Source organism: Vulpes vulpes, chromosome 16, assembly GCF_048418805.1.
Source record: "Vulpes vulpes isolate BD-2025 chromosome 16, VulVul3, whole genome shotgun sequence".
Classification (NCBI taxonomy): Eukaryota; Metazoa; Chordata; class Mammalia; order Carnivora; family Canidae; genus Vulpes; species Vulpes vulpes.
The window spans coordinates 73,168,472-73,185,552 of NC_132795.1; the positions used below are offsets into that span (position 1 = coordinate 73,168,472).

Consider the following 17,081-nt stretch of genomic DNA (forward strand, 5'->3'; position numbering starts at 1 on the left):
TAGTGTCTTTTGTAATTGAGTCTTGGAGTCACACACCATCACCTCTGCCATATTCCATTCATAAGAAGTCACACCCAAAGCTAGGGGAATTAACCTCCATCTCTTGAAGAGAGGAGTATCAGAGAATCTGTGCACATATTTTAAAACTACTACAGTACTGATTGGGCAAGATAGTCCAAGACTCTTGCCCTGGTATAGAGCATATGTTCCAATGGGTAAAACAGTAAGCCACTAAATAAATAAACTCAGCTCTAGAGTAGTTTGGAATAGACAGGACTCCATTGCTTCTTTAGATTGGATGTTAAGCAAGGTTTCTCTGAAAAGGTGTTTAAGCTTACCTGGCGAAAAATCCTGAACAGCATTTCAGACAGAACAGCTAATGTGGAGGTCTTGGGTTGGGAATAATGCTCCTGTTGTTATAAGAGCTGAAAATGTTAGTTTATACAGCTAGGTGAGAAAAATATATGTGTGTGTGTGTGTGTGTGTGTGTGTGTGTGTATACTTAATATTCATAAGAAGAACCAGATTCTTCTAATCTCTAAGTTTCCTGGTATCTCTGGGGAATAAGCTAAAAATATTGGCCCGGAAAATACTTTTCAAATTAGGGTGGTGTTGAGATTCTTGAATTGACTGTATAATTTGCTTAGTATTAAATGCAACTATTTTGGTTGCTTACAATGAGCCATAAGCATCTGGAAGATTGTAATTAGATCCAAAACTTGGTAATATCTTAGTGGAAGATAAACTCTGCTAATAATTGGGACACATGAGTAGCTCTGTGGTTGAGCATCTGCTTTTGGCTCAGGGCATGATCCTGGAGTCCCGGCTTCAAGTCCCACATTGGGCTCCCCTCAGGAAGCCTGCTTCACCCTCTGCCTGTGTCTCTGCCTCTCTCTGTGTTTCTTGTGAGTAAATAAATAAAATCTTTAAAAAAAAATCTAATATTTACAGTTTCACTAACATCTGTTTTAAATTTTGTGAAAAAGTTAAAGGGAATGTCCGTCAGTTGTTTTCTTAAGATTTCATTTGGAAAAAAAATTTAAAAAAAAATGCATTTGGGTTTGTACTTTTTTCTCACTCTGGAGCTTTTAGCTGCACATGAAGTGACAAACATGCAAAAAAAAAGTACTACTTTGCATAAATCTTGAAGACTATAGTAAGTTGTTGATAGGAAGTCAACTTACAAGAAGCGAGCTTAAGTATAGATATGATTAACTTTGCACTAAACCACAGCAGATGTTGGTAAGCTCCTCTGAGAAGGCCAGTTTACCTCACTTATTTTTTAAAAGCACCAGATTACTCTCACCTTAAATAAAAGTGTGACAGAATTGAGATTTCTGCAGTGATGGTGTGAGGAACTTGGGGACTTCTCCCCATAAAAAGCATTTGTTAGGACAATTAAAATTAGCAAAGACAGAGTATCTGGAGATTGTTCAGAGGACTTAAAATGAATTGAGAAATATTTATTCAACAAAATCTATATAATCTTCGTAAGAATAGTGTGGGAGGTCTTAGCATTCAAGGTATAGACTGCACATCAAGATGTTTCAGGCTTATTTCCTAATTTTCCTGCCCCAGCCCTGGAACATCCCACTACTTCAGAGAATTGTGCTTCATTTTAATGGAGGCTATTTCCAAGCTAAGATCTCTGTGCTATGTGTACTCATTGCTGCTGGGATGTCATTGCACCTGAGGTATCATTGTCTCTAGGTCTTGTTAGTCAGAGATAACTCTCACTATGGGTGTGTGCACAAAACACACATCTATTTCTGTATCTATGTTTATTAAAAGCCGTGAGTTGTTACTGATAACTCCAGTTTTTAAACACCACCACAATGTTCCTTCTGTCCTTTCCCTTTTTGTTTCCGTGTATTTTCCAGTGATGAGAACTCTGGCTCCAGTTATCCACAGAATATATACTTGAATGCTCAATCTTAGAATACAAATAAATTCATTTCAGACTGGTTAACGCATACTACCATGAAAAAGAAATAGTTGGAAGTACAGCGTTTAGAATTTATTTTCTTTAGTTTGAGTGTATATGGTCAAAATATTTTATTCAAAATTTACATGTGTTGTGTTCTTCACCTTCCTTTCCATCCTTCTCCACTGCTCCCTCCATCCTCATCTGCATTGTGATTATGTTCATTTGGAAGAAAATTTGGCTCATTGGTTTCTGTCTGTATTCCACTTGAGATTTTTTTACCTCCATTTTAAAGATTTCACTTATTTTAAATATGTGAAACAATAGAATTCAAAAAGTCAGAACTATATATAAGTGTCAAACATGTGGATATTTTTTATACCTCCTCTTCAAAAGGAAGCATAGTATATAGGCTTTTTGGTGTTTTGTTTCATCTATTTAAAAATATATCCTATAGAGACCTTTCTCGTTATTTTTATATTTTTTTTTGGAACTTATATTTTTGGAACTTATCTGCAGAATAGATTCCTACAAATAGGATTTCTGAGTCAAAAGGTAAGTGCATATGTAATTTGTATTGTTGAAAGTACATGATTAGGGTAAATTCCTAGACATGGAATTGCTGAGTCCAAAGGTAAATGCATATGTAGTTTTGTTAGTGTTGCCACATTCTCTTTCAAGAGCTGTACCAATTTGCATACCCCTCACTGGTAAAATAGAGTCCCAATTTTCCTACAGCTTTTCCTATAGAATATGTTGTTATACTTTTTTTTAAGATTTTTATTTATTTATTCATGAATGAGAGAGAGAGGCAGAGACACAGGCAGAGGGAGAAGCAGGCTCCGTGCAGGAAGCCCAACGTGGGACTCGATTCCCGGTCTCCAGGATCACACCTTGGGCGGAAGGCGGCGCTAAACTGCTGGGCCACCGGGGCTACCCTGTTATCATACTTTTTAATTTTTGTCATTCTGATATGTCAGAAATTCTGTCATGTAGTTTTAGTTTGTCTTTCTCTAGTTATGAGTGAGGTTGCATATCTTTCCACATATGTTAGCCCATGCTTGTATTTATCTTTTGATATTGTCTGTTGGTGTTTATTCTATGCATTTTTCTATAGGACCTTTGATATTTATATCTTCCGTTTTGTTATTTTTTTAAGATTTTACTTACTCATTTGAGAGAAGGAAATAAAGAGCACAAGCAAGGGGAGAGGCAGAGGGAGAGGGAGAAGCAGACTCCTCACTGGGCTGGGAGCCCTACATGTAACATGGGGCTCAATTCCAGGACCTGGAAATCATGACCTGAGTGGAAGGCAGATGCTTAACTATCTGAGCCACCCAGACACCTCTATTTCTTCCATGTTAAACTATTTCTTATTAGAGATAGTAGTCCTGTGTTGCAAATATTATTTCCCTGTAGTCAGGGAGATTTGATTTTGAAGAAACGCACCTTAAGTATAAAAATGCAAGTAAGTTAAAATTAAAAAGATGGGGCAGGCAATAACACTATCAGACAAATTAGACTTTAGGACAGGGAATATTATCAGAAATAAAGGAGACATTTTGTTATTATAAAAGAGATAATTCATCATGAAGATACAGCAGTCTTAAGTCTCTAAGCCTACTATCAGGACTTCTAAATGCATGTAGAAAAAATAAACAGAAATTAAGGTAAATTCACAATTATAAATTCATAGTTATAGTTGGAGATTTCAACACTCATCCATCAATAACTGACAAAATCAGTAAGGATATAAAAGACTTAATACTCTATTATCAGCGAACCTAACCTGGTAGATATTTTTCTTCATAGGTATTTATTAAACACTGCACCCAACAATCATACATTATGTTTTTTGACATGGGCAGAATTAAAGAAATCATTAATAGTTTGGGAAATTGTTAAAATTGAAATTAAAGCATGTGACAGAATTCAACATCTATTCATGATTTAAAATACTCAGCAGACTAGGAATAGAAAAGAATTTCCTCAGTCTCATAAAGAGCAGCTGTGTGTGTGTGATGGGGGGTGCGGGGACAGCATGATGCTTATGGTAAAAGATTGAATGCTTGGTTTCTGTTGAGAGGAAGGCAGAGATGTCCACCATCATCACTTCTATTCAGTATTGTTCTAGATGTGCTAGTCAGTACATTAAGGCAAGAAATAGAAATAAGAGGCATCATTTGGGAAGGAAGAAAAGAAAGATGTTTGTCTACAAAAACCTGATTGTCTACATAGAAGATCCTAAAAATGTATGAGAATAAGTGAATTTAATAAGATTGAAAACTACGTAATTAGCATCAATTCTGTTTCTGTATTACAAGTGCAAAAATGTTATAGAAAAATAACAATAGCTTCAAAGGATGTTACATACTTGAGGATAAATTTATGAAAAAAACTTTGAAACTCATATGCTAAAAACAACAGTTGATCCTTGAACCATGTGTTGGTTAGGTTTACCAACCTCTTGTGCATTTGAAAATCTACATAAAACTTGACTTTCCATAAACTTAACTACTGATAGTCTAATGTTGACCAGAAGCCTTACTGGTAACATGAACAGTTGATTAACATATATATTGTTTGTTTTATGTATTATACACTGTATTCTTCCAATAAAGCAAGCTAGAGGGGATCCTGGGGTGGCTGAGCGGTTTAGTGCCTGCCTTTGGCCCAGGGCGTGATCCTGGAGACCCGAGATCGAGTCCCACGTCCGGCTCCTGGCATGGAGCCTGCTTCTCCCTCTGCCTGTGTCTCTGCCTCTCTCTCTCTCTATCTCTATCTTTCATGAATGAATAAAAAAGCCTTTAAAAAAATAAAGCAAGCTAGAAAAAAATGTTATTCAGAAAACTTTAAGAGAAAATACACTTAAAGTACTGTGTTGTAAAAAAATTGATGTATATAATGGAGCCATGCTGTTCAAACCCATGTTGTTCAAAGATCAACTCTATATTGTTCCTCTTAAAGTTATTCCATAAATCCAGCATGCTTTCTTCACTTTTTCCCTTTCTGTTTTCTTTTTGTTCTTGTTGGGTGATTTCAAAAGACCTTTCAATTCATTGATTCTTTGTTCTGCTTGGTCAGATCTGTTGTTGAAGGTCTCTGTTGAATTCTTCAGTTCAGTCGTTGTATTCTCTAGGAATACATCTCTAGGATTTCTGTTTGATGATTTTGTTTTTAATGGTTTCTCTTTCTTTGTTGAACTTCTCATTTCATTCATGCATTTTTAAAAATTTTTGTTTAGTTGTGTGCCCTTGCAGAGACGGTTCTCTAGCTAGCTTAATTTAGGGTTCTTGATGAGTCAACTGATAGTGTCCTTGGGCAAGTGGGACATATTTCCATCTAGGTCTCTATTTGGCCAAGGATGTTTATGGAGATCTCATGTCAGTACAGTTGTCACTGCCTGGGAACAGTTGGATAGGACTACTGTCTTGGTTCCCTGTCTATGCATAGCTGGAATACGGCCTTCATGGTGCCTAGATTCTCTGCTCATGCTTCTTAGTTGAGCAAGATTGGGTGCTATACTCAGCAGTTAGGCAGGACTATGAATTTGCTTCCCTGCCCCTAAAGAGCCATAAAGCAGGCTCCATAGCCATTATGACTTGATGGTGGGGGACCTGAATCTAGCATAGCTGCCCACAAAGCTCCCTGGCCAGTTGGGGCCACCAACTCAGCTCTGTAGGTGAGTTCTCTGCTCAAGTGCCATTTTAAGCAGGGCTACGGGTTAAGCTATACAGCTTCCCAGATATTCTGGTTAGGCTTCCTGGTTGGGTGGGGCTGGAGGTTATATTTAACCCTAAGCAGGTCTTTTAATTTGCTTCCCAGCCCAGATGGGGCTGTAGAACAGGCTCATGGCTAGTATGGTTCATTGGGTAGGGACCCAAGTCATGTGGAATTGTCCGCCAAGATCCCTGACAAGACAGGGCCACTTACTTGACTTTGCAAATGGCCATAGCCACTGACTAGGATCTCCACTTGGATGTTGTAGCAAAGAGGAGTGCGGTCTGCCAAGTGCTGGTTGCTGTACATCTGTATCTAGAATCTGTAAAGAACTCTCTTTTTTTAAGATTTTATTTATTCATGAGAGACACAGAAAGAGAGGCAGAGACATAGAGGAAGATGCACCCTCCCTGCAAGGAGCTTGATGTCGGACTCGATCCTGGGACTCCGGGATCACAACCTGAGCCAAAGGTGGATGCTAAACCACTGAGCCACCCAACTGCCCCTGTAAAGAACTCTTCTAAGTAAGACAAACATCCCAGTTTTAAAACTTTGAATAGACACTTTACCAAAGAAGATATCTAGTTGGACTATAAGTAAATGAAATGATATTCAACATTATTAGTCCTTAGAGAAATGCAAAATTAAGCTAAAATGTAAGTCACTGTTTTTTTAGCTGTCTCTAATAGAAATCATATTTGAAACTTTTTTAAACTGTTGACTTTGAAAGTTTTATTTGTTAAGATACTTTTGTCCCCTCTTACTTCTGCTTGCAATGCTTATTGTGGCTCAGGATGGCAAAAGAGTAGTTCCTGAATGTGAGAGCATACATAAAACACTGGTTTCTAGGCTTCAGACTAGATGTAAGGAATCACATCATGGTGGCGGGGCCCTGGAATCTGCATTTCTACAAGTGTCCTAGATGATTAAAGTGTAGGCAGACCTACAAAGCATTCTTTAAGAAATAGTGGGCCATAGAGTACCTTTTGTTTAGGTAGTAATTGCCTTTAGGAAAAAAATTTAAGTTTCCTAGTTTAAACAAACTCCAAAGCTCCAAGAAGGCTTTACATCCTTCATTGGAAAGCCACTTGCTTAACTTTGACCTGACAGTTCGCCAAGAAATTTAGACCATGTCCCACAAGATTTCTTCCATCTATCCAGTTGTTCTCTTGGTTGAAGTCAGAAAATAGGTTTTTTTTTGTATCCCCTTATCCCCAAGTAAATAATAAGAATAAAATATTTGAGACTTTCAGATACAATCACTGGAAAGCATAAAATCATGCTGTATACTATTATAATGTCTCAGATTCTGTTTGTTTGAAAGTGGCAGAGTACCATTTTTCACGTTACTTCTGCCCCAGGTTAGTTTTCAACATTAAAGATTTGCAAACATTTGCTTTCTGTTACTAAAATGCGAAAGAGGATGTCGTCCTCTTTTAAAATAAGCATAGTAGCAAACATCTCAGTCAGCTGTGGATACATGACAGCTATGTTATTCAATTTTTTTAAGATAAAATTCAATCTATGACAACTCCTGTACCCACTCAAATATTAAACTGTTCGTTAGACATAACTCTGCTATTATTTTGAAAATATACATTTATTTATGAGGGAATCATCTTTTATGTATTGTTCCCTCTATAATATTTTGTGAGAAATCTGTAAATAACAGTTGTTGGACACTGCTGGACACTGCTGTGGAGCATTTTTTTTGGGAGTTCTTAGCCCACACATGGCATAAAAAATGAAAACAAGGTCTAGGGATATAAAAGGAAGACGTAGAAGTGTTGTTACTTGCTGATGATGTATCTACAGAAGTAACCCAAGGTAGTGATTGTTTTGACAGCCCATGTAGTGCCGGGGAAACTAAGGGGAATCTATAGACAAACTGTTAGAATTAACTTGCCAGAGTGACTTGGGTTTAAGTTTAAGATCAGTACACAAAAGTCAGTAACATTTTTATGGAAAGCAATACCCCTGTATATCCAGCTGCCTACTCAAAATCTCATCTAGGTAAGACATCTCAAATTTAAATGTCTAAAACAATAAACACAGTTGAACATCTAACCCATCCATCCTTCCTCACCTCTAACCCACTCTTCCCATTCTATGACTCTGTATCTCATTTTCTCAGGCCAAAATTTTATAATTATGTCATTCTTGATTTCTCTCCTTTCTCTTACGTTTCAAAATCAATCCACCAGCATGACCCATTGCTTTAGCTTCCAGATATATTCAGAAAAGAGCCACTTCTCGCCACTCTGCTTTGCAGTCCCTCTAGACCACTGCTACCTGCCCCTCTTGTCTGGACTACTGCAGAACTTCCCTGCCTCCACTTTGGGACTCCTACCATCTGTTCTTGACACAGCATCCAGAATTAACCTTTCAGGTGTGTCAGATCATGTTACTCCCTTGCAGAAGACACTTTAGAGGCTTTTTGTTACACTTATGATAAAATCCAGACTCCTGCAAGGAAACTTGGCCTTTGTACTTCTCTGATCTCAACCCCCTCTGTTCTTCCCCTCTCCTGTCAGTCTGACTACTTCAGCCCTCTTGTTCCTCAGCATGCCAAGTGTATCTCTGTTCTTCGCCCAGATCTCCACCATTTGGGTCTTGGCTCTGGCGTCCCTCCTCAGAAAGACCTCTGTTTCTACTGTGGTTTGTCTTTATATGTCCCATATTACCATATTCTACTTTTGTCTCCCCTACTGGGATGTTAGCACAGTGAGAGCAGGCTCTTTGGTTTGTTTCCATAGCCCCAGCCACTACACAGCCCCTTTGCATTCCTTATATTTGTGTTCAATCAGTGGAGCATGTATGGTTTTATTTTGTTTTTTTTCTTACCTTGCCGGGCCACTTCAGACATAGCCTTTTGCAACTTGGGGAATAGATTCTCAGTCTTGTGAAAGAAAAAGCTGTATCTTAATCTTTGTATCTCTAGCATCTAATACAGTCAGTGTTTATGTATATGAATTAATGACTTCTACACATTAACCTCATGCATTATACTCTTCCCCTTGATTGGATTGAGATTTTATTGTTTGGGTTTCACACCCTTGAAACTAATGAGCTGATCAGCATCTCTTATTTTAAAAGAGACAGAGAGCGTCCTTGTTATATCATGCCTAAGAAGAGCAGAAATCAAGAGGGAGTAGATTTTATACTGCCTTGGGGGGGGTGGGGACTGTGCCTTCTTTGTCCCAGTGTCTTTAGATTTATGCTCTAGTAAAGTAGAATCTTACATTTGCTGTTTTCCTCCTTGTTTGTGTTTTTCATTTTTTTCTGTTCAGCCTATGTAAAGAGATTATCAAAATAATCTTAAGGTAAAAATACCTTAAGACTTTATTACCTTTAGCACGTTAGTTCTACTGTTCAGACTATTTAATCTTTATAGAACTGAGCTAAAGCAAATTTCCTACGTATTCTGAATATCCTTGTCTATTTCTAATGTATATCATCATGTATTTTCTGAATGAAATTACTGTATCATTTGAAACTTGTGTTCTTCTGAGTTGTGGTGATGGAAATAAAGTTTTACAGAATGGTTTTGCTCTAATGTCATTTCTTAAAATACAACAAAGATAAACATCTATTATTTAGAAACTTCAGTAGCTTACTGAATTTCTGATTTTCTCAGTACTTAAAGATGAGTTGAAGCATGTGGACATCCCCCCCTTCCCCAGGTCATTTCTGTATCACATCATTGTTAGGTCATGGTGATGTCTAGGAGGCTTGCTGTTTAGAATTGGTTTTAGTGAGAAGTTCTAGTATTAGTGGAATAGTTAGAAATGATATTCAGATATTTAGGCTAAGACATTATGGATCATTGTGTTCTAAACTCTCAGATGAAAAAGATATTTCAATTCTTAAAAATTTCTAGCCCCAAATTCATTTTTGTTTAGTTCTTTGCCACTCTAGTTACAATGAGATTATGTTTTTTGTCTGTATACTGTATTATCTGCCAAGTATATTTAGTTGTGTTGACTATTTCTTATTCATTGTGCATGCATCCAAAAAAATCCAAGTGAACATATTAAGATATATTATTATCAACTGTATCAACCAAATAAGTTTCAACATTGAGTCTATTTGAGCATTTTCTGTTTTCACATTACTTTAAATAGAAGTACCCCCCCCCTTTTTTTTCATTAGACTCTACTTTTCTTAAAAGTACTTTGTTATGACAAAACTCAAGTGTCTGACTTCAGTTTGGGGATATATGCTTTAAAGAATTGTTTCTTATGCTCTTTTCTTTTTACTTACAGTATATCTCTATATCGGGGTAATTGCAGACCTATACGATTTGAGCCACCAATGCTGGATTTCCATGAACAGTAAGTTTAAAATTTTAAGACCATGGTCTCCCACTAAACTATTATGTGTATTTTATGCAAGCATTTGTCTTGCTTTTCACCTATGTTATCTCTCTGAGAAAGTTACGTTTTCAAGTCATCAGGAAAACAGTGTTGTTGAATGCAGTTTGAAAATGGGAAGCAAGTACCTATTATGAGTCTAATATATAACATTAACTTTTGAAGTTTGAAAGATACCTAATAAAGTCCCTGGTTCAAAGGATCTTATCTTCAGAAGCAGCATAGAACTCTCAGGTTAATTTTCTGATTTAGTTATTCATTTCCACTTTTACTATTTAAAATTTTCCATGTGTACCTGGAAAGATAATATTATTTATTTGTGTGTGCTTTTAAAGTACAGACTTCTGTACATCACCAAATACATACTATTGTCACTAACCCAGAAGAGCAAACAAAAGAAAGTCCTGCAGAAAGACATGGTTCAGCCATAGAATTGCTTCCCCTGACCATATTTCTGCCTTCCCTTCTACTCTGGGTCTCAGGTTTTGCATACCTCAGATACACCAAAGAAAAGACAAATCTTCACCTATATTTGGTTCCAATCCAATTCAGCAAGTAGATAAAGAGAACTTCTGAGTGATATAACTGCTAAAGCAATGCCACTCTGGTAAATTAGCAGGGGGGAAAAAAGAATTTAAGAGGGAAGTGGTGGAGAAACTATATATAGATCTATTCTGATTCAGTAAATGAAAATTATAGGTTTCTTTAATGTGGTCAAACTTGTAATTAACCATTTTTTACTGGTAAACACATTAAGTTTAAATAATTTATTTACAGTCTCAAACCTGAAATCATCAAATACACTATATATTTGTATAAAACCATGGTAGAGTAGTTAGCATGGTTGAGTAGTTAGCTATAAAGCAATATATCTGATAGCAGATCCCATCTTTTAAGATTATATTCCCACAGAGACCATGGATTTTAGGGGTAGGAATGCAGAGAAAAGTTTATATGATTCTTTGTGCACTTCTAGATGGAATCAGTATTTCTGATAGTCATTATGTAAGTAAAATGGACTTCTGGGTGTTAAAGATCATAATGTTTAGATGGGAAACCTACCACTATCATTACTGTCTTATAAAAATCATTTAGTTATACAATGTCAAGATTGTGAGGAACCTAAAGTAGAGACCTTAAGCCAATCACAGTAACATGTCTCCTACAGTTGTCTTCTGTCAAATGCGAGATAAATTTAATGAAACACATGTGACACATATTTTGATCTTCATAAGAGAGTTCATTATTTTCTAACTACTAGTAAGTTTTCTCTCTACAGTAAAATGCTCTTGGAGTATATTTGCTCATCCTAGAATGGACCAGAACAGAACTCCATTCTGAGACTAGGGTAAGAGTGGTATTTCGGGTGCCACCTGAGGGCCAGGAGAGGAGGTTGGCATACAACACCAAAATCCTTAGTCTCAAAAACAGAGTATTCTTATTTGGAAAGCTTAGCAGTAACCATTCTAGAAAGATCTTGTCAAAAATCATATCCAGCTGTTCTAGACTTTATAATTTGTTTTTGAGAAAGTTTTTACAAATTTTATACATCACTTGAGATAAAAGACATTTTCAGCTATACAAAATGCTTGAGTAGGAATTGGGAATTCCTGTTCACATTCTCTCTCCCTTGGCCCTTTAAATAATGCCCCACACCTGAAATAGGAGAAATTGAGGTAAGATCATGCAAGATTCTAGACTGGTAGTTTTAACCTTTTTCTGATCATGGATCGCTTCAGGACTTGATGAAAGCTGTGAACCTCTTCCTTTACCTTTTCTAATGCACACAGAGGCACACAGCATTACACACACAGCATTGTACACACAGGTTCAGGGGTTTTCTGGATATCCTTCTGAAAGCCTGTGTTCTAGGCCACAGATTATTAACTCACCACTATGGAACTTACTAGGATTTTGCTTATTACATGAGCAGTGCATGCCTATTGTAGTAAACTTAGAAAATACTTATCCGGAGAAAGAAGAAAATTGAAAATTACCAGAAGTCCCACCACCAAGAAACATTAACATTGAGCTTTTATCCTTCAAGTTCTTTTTTCTGTGCATCTGTATTTATTTATCAAGTCACAAAAGACATAACTGTATATTCTGAACATACGTTGTTTTATAACCTGCTTTCTAAACATAATATGTTAGGTATTTTTTTCTTTATTGAATTATCTGTTATTTTCTTTTATGGTATTAAAGAACATCAAATTGTACAGATACATTTGTGCAATTCATTTCTTCTTTTGCATTATTTTAAACTTTTTTGTTCTTATAATCAGTGCTGAAACTAACAATTTAAACATAGCAGGACTTTATCATCAGGAGAGAGTCCTGAGAACAGAGTTATGAGATGAAGGATATGCAGAATACAGAGATTTTCAGTTAATATTTAGGCTAGAGAATAATTTGGTATCATGAACAAAGAACTGATAGGAATAAATGAATTAATGTATGACAGAGAGGAAATAAGTAGGATTTCTTTAAGAGACTAGAACTGAAATCTCATGAGCTGAGAGCAACAGTGGAAGTTTATTGAATGTGTACAAATGGAAGGTGAACTCCAGTGCATGCAAGGATTGGGTAATACAGTGAAGAAAATTATTTGAAACACAGCATGAACTCTTCATTACAGCATAGGGAAGGTATATAGTAGGTATACTGAACTATTCCCTAAACCAGCAAATTTACATGCTGCTCCAAAATAGTGGAAATAAAAGAAAAGGAAACATTCTATCATTTTAATCTTTTCTGCATTCAGTCTGAGAAAACTGAATGGAGCTGGTTTTATCTCATAAAGGTAAAAGAGGATCTGTAGAAGTGGGACTTGGGGGTAGATGTGAATACATGTGTATTAGGGTTCAATCAGTCAGGTTTTGTGTGTGTGTGTATGTATATGAGTGTGGAGTTTTCGTGTATTGGCTTATAATTGTGGGAGCTGGTTAAGCAAGCCCATAGTATATAGGGGCAGGCAGTCAAAAGGGGAGGATCATGAGTAGGCTAGAACTCCAAGGGCAAGTACTAAAGCCTGATGTCCACAGGCAGGGAAGATCCTGAGGAAGCAGAGCAATTGTAGATTCATCTGTTGTTTGGAGTCTCTTAGCTTAGGCAAGGGCTAAATTCTCTTTGCAAAGGCTTCTGACTAGTTAAGACAAGCCTGCTTATGCCTAATCTCTCTTTAATTTAAAGTCAGCCGTTTAGGGACTTGGATTACATCTGCAGAATCCCTTCCCAACAGCACCTACATTGGCGTTTGAGTGAATAACTGGGAGAAGTTACGTGTATACTACACAACATCAGCTGCCTCCCTTCCATATTCTACAGCTCTCAGGAGAGTGCATCGCATATAACCCACCCTAAGCTGAGACGTATAAGGAAATTCTGGGGACTGGAGTTTAGCCTACTCAGGTTACCACAGGGCTACCACAAGGATATAAACAGAGAGGTTTCTAAATTTAGAATTTTGTTTGCCCTTAGAAGATCGCAAGCAATATGATTAGAAGAATTTGCTTAGCAGTTTTAGAGCTAAGTTTCTTTTTATGAAAATTGAAAGTAGAAAGTACAAAGAAGGTGAACTTGTGCATTTTCACTGCAGAAGGTAAATTATTAGTGAGGTAGAAAGTAGCCGATTGCCAAAAGAAATCAGAGAAGTTTTAGGATACGTCCTCCTTTAAAGTTATTGTATGTTGGGCTTTCTTCCATTCTCAGAAGCATAAAGCTTACTTGATTGGAATTTTTTCCTGCATTGACCACTTTTCTTTCAGCCTCCAAAAATCCCTGCTCTTCCTTAGATAAATATTATTATGTGGAAAAAAATCAGATTAGAATACCTTGGTACGGAATGGCCCCTTTTCATGCTTGTTAGTTAGCTATTCAGTATTTTTGTTAATACAACCCCAGAGTTTTCAGCTATCCAGACCTTAGGAAAAGTGATCCTGTCCCCAGCTCAGTATTGCTGATTAATCTGAGTTAATTGTAATACTCCCCTTCTTGTTTATGATCAGTTAAGGGGTAGATGTATGACCCAATTCTACCCAATAATATGATGTCAGGTTCTACTAAAGGATTTCTGGGAACAAGATTCCCCACCCCACCCCCACTTTAAAAAGAGACTTAAGAAAGAATTTCCCCTCTTCCATGCTGGATATTGTCTACATGTGATGCCTGGGGTACTATGGCAACCATCTTGCAATCCATCAAGAGTACTAGTCTGAGGATAAAGCCAGCAAAATGTGTCTGAAACTAGAAAAATGGAAAGAACTTGTGTCTTTGATAATAGTGTTGAACTGCAGAATTAATCGACCCTGGAACTGCCCTACTTTAGGTCTTCTTGTTAGGTGACACTTACTAATCTTGTCTCTTGATCTCTTGTAGAGTATGTGGCCCTGCTGACTTCTTCCTCCCTCTCAGATCTTTCTTGGCCTTTATCCTTGTGAACCATTCTGTGTTTTCTTCCTGTGTCTAAAGCCCTTTTTTCTTAGTCTCTTTCAGGGTTCTGTTCCCTGTCTGTCCCCTAACTATAGCTGCTTCTCTTCCTTCATCTCTTTTCAGCCAACTCCACATTTCCTTATGGTGTGCTCTCTTAGGTGCCCTTGGCATATGCCTATGGTTTCCTGATCTGTATGTCACCCTTCTCTCCAGACACTTACCTGTGTCTCCAGCAACACACCTTAAACTCAGTGTCCCCTGCTCTTGCTTCTGGATCTCCAGTCTCCATGAATGGTGCAAGTCAGTCACCAAAGCCAACAATCCTGATGTTTCCTGGATTCTTTTCTTTACCTCAGAGCACTCTATCCCTTCTCCCACTGAATCCATTACCAGACTTCTGTCTATTCATGTCTGTTCTTCTCTAACCCTTTTTACGCTTTTCCTCTTAATTCAGGCCCTCATCACTTCTTTTTTTTTTTTTTTTAAAGATTTAATTTATTTATTCATAAGACAGAGAGAGAGAGGCAGAGAGAGAAGCAGGCTCCATGCAAGGAGCCTGACATGGGACTCGATCCCAGCTCTCCAGGATCATGCCCTGGCTGAAGGTGGTGCTAAACCGCTGAGCCACCCGGGCTGCCCCCTCATCACTTCTTATCTAAACTTTTACCACATGCCTGCCATTTTCCAATTTATGATCAATGCTGTCGACAGGGAAATCTTTTTGCTATCCAAACCTAATCATGCATGTCATTTCCTAATACTCTTTTCCACACACACAAAAAATCCTTTGATGGTTTCCTAGCATCTTTAGGATAGATGCTAAATTTCTCCACATAAAAGCTGTCCTTTACCTTTCTTATATGCCTCCCCACCATAAGCCACCCCTGTGAAGAATGACTTACCATTTCCTGAAGTAAGTGGTCTTTGTAAGCTGTTATGGGTGCTTTCACAGAATTAAGAAAAAAAGTGAAAGAACAAATAATGAATGTACTTTTAACCTAAATTCAATAATTAAGAGTTTTGCCACATTCATATTTTTGTCAAGTTTAATTCATTTGAAAGTAGCGGACATAGTAACATTTTATCCCTATACTCTTCAGCACACATTTCCATATGTAAAGACATAACTACAGTACTGCTATTCATATTGTAAGAAAATTAACAGTAACTACAGAGTGCCTGTATTCCCTCTGTTTTAGCCAGTGCTTCAGATGTTTGATCCTAAGTATTTGAAATCTGACTGAAACTAGATGAGGCAAAAATGAGCATGTTTTGGAAGGAACACTGAGGACTGTAATGTATCTACGGAAAGGTCAGAAATGGAGCTGTGACGCAGGGACAACAGGAAGGATCCATGTTATCCAGCACCACCAGGCGTCGTCTTTGTCATCTCTGCCTCACTCTGTATTGGCTTATTCTCTTCCACTGACAATATCTTTTTCCTACAGTGATAAGAATAAATCTACTAGTGTTCTTAGGACTAGGTTTCTGTAGCTTCCCTCCATCACAGCATAGCTTCTTTTTTCCTTAGTTTGAAAAATCTCAAGAGTAGTACAATGATGATCCATGCTTAGATCAGTTATCTACCCCATCAGTCAAGCAAGGGGGGCATTTGATAGTGAACATGTCTTCTAGGTGTTGTCCTGTGTCTCAGGATTTCACCCAATGAAGAAAAATTGTACAATGGGTATTACTCCAGTTGAAGTCCACTACTACAACTCTGTGGCCTAAAGGCCTTCAGTACTGTAGAGTGTAGCTCTTCATACAGCAAGCCTTCCCTAGCCTGCCTAGCAGAGGTAGAAACTGTTTTCTCTCTGCTTCCATGGTATTGTGTTCACCCAAAATTTGGTTCACCTGTCAAGAAGGTGATATTAATGCACACACATGAAGAGGGTGCAGAACAGTTTATTATACTCCTATAATGAAGCCTTCTGGGGAGAGCAGGGTGGGCTTCCAAGCAAGTCTGAAAAAATGGCCTGAGAGAGCAGAGAAAGGAGATACGCTTGGCTTTTATGGTGGTCGGGGGTGAGGCTTATACGGACTTGCAAAGTTTGAAGTTCTAACTGGATCTAAGAGAAAGAGTCCAGGCTTTCTTATTGGCTTGCTCGGTTGTGGGATGTAACGTGAAGGGACATTATGGGGCTTGAAAACTATCAGGAATCAAAAATAAAAAATGGAATCAGTCTCCTTAGTCATGACATCTACTAACTTCTGTCAGCATGCTGGTTATTTCTCCAATTGTCTAATTGTTAAGGTAATTTATCTTCACAGCCTGGTTTAGAAGGGAAGTAGACATCTAATCTTTATCTTTGTGTCTCTGGCGCATATTTCACACTTAACACATATATTATTTTTAAGTCCAACAAGATTAAATCAATTAATTTTACATTCTCAAGTGTTTTTGCCAGACTACATTGAACATTTGCTATACCTTTTCTACTTGATCTGGCAGCATACTGTATTGCCCATGCTGTAAATGTTTCATTGACTTAATATATATAGCAGCAATTTTAGGATTCAAGAAGAAAGCATTAACAGAACACTTTATAATATTTTTTCCAAAAATTAAAAGTAGAGTTATCATTGCTTACTACCTTGACTCATGCACTGAAGTTTTGCCTTATATTTTCTGT

General features: G+C 37.4%; 1 protein-coding gene across 1 annotated transcript in view; it reads left to right on the forward strand.

Moving 5' to 3' along the window:
- The window catches only part of TMEM131 (transmembrane protein 131), a 229,943-nt gene that overhangs the window by 98,999 nt on the left and 113,863 nt on the right, over positions 1-17,081 (forward strand). The window contains exon 4 of the mRNA XM_072742147.1: positions 9,910-9,978. Coding sequence (XP_072598248.1) covers positions 9,910-9,978 — 69 coding nt within the window. The remainder of the gene's footprint in view (positions 1-9,909; positions 9,979-17,081) is intronic.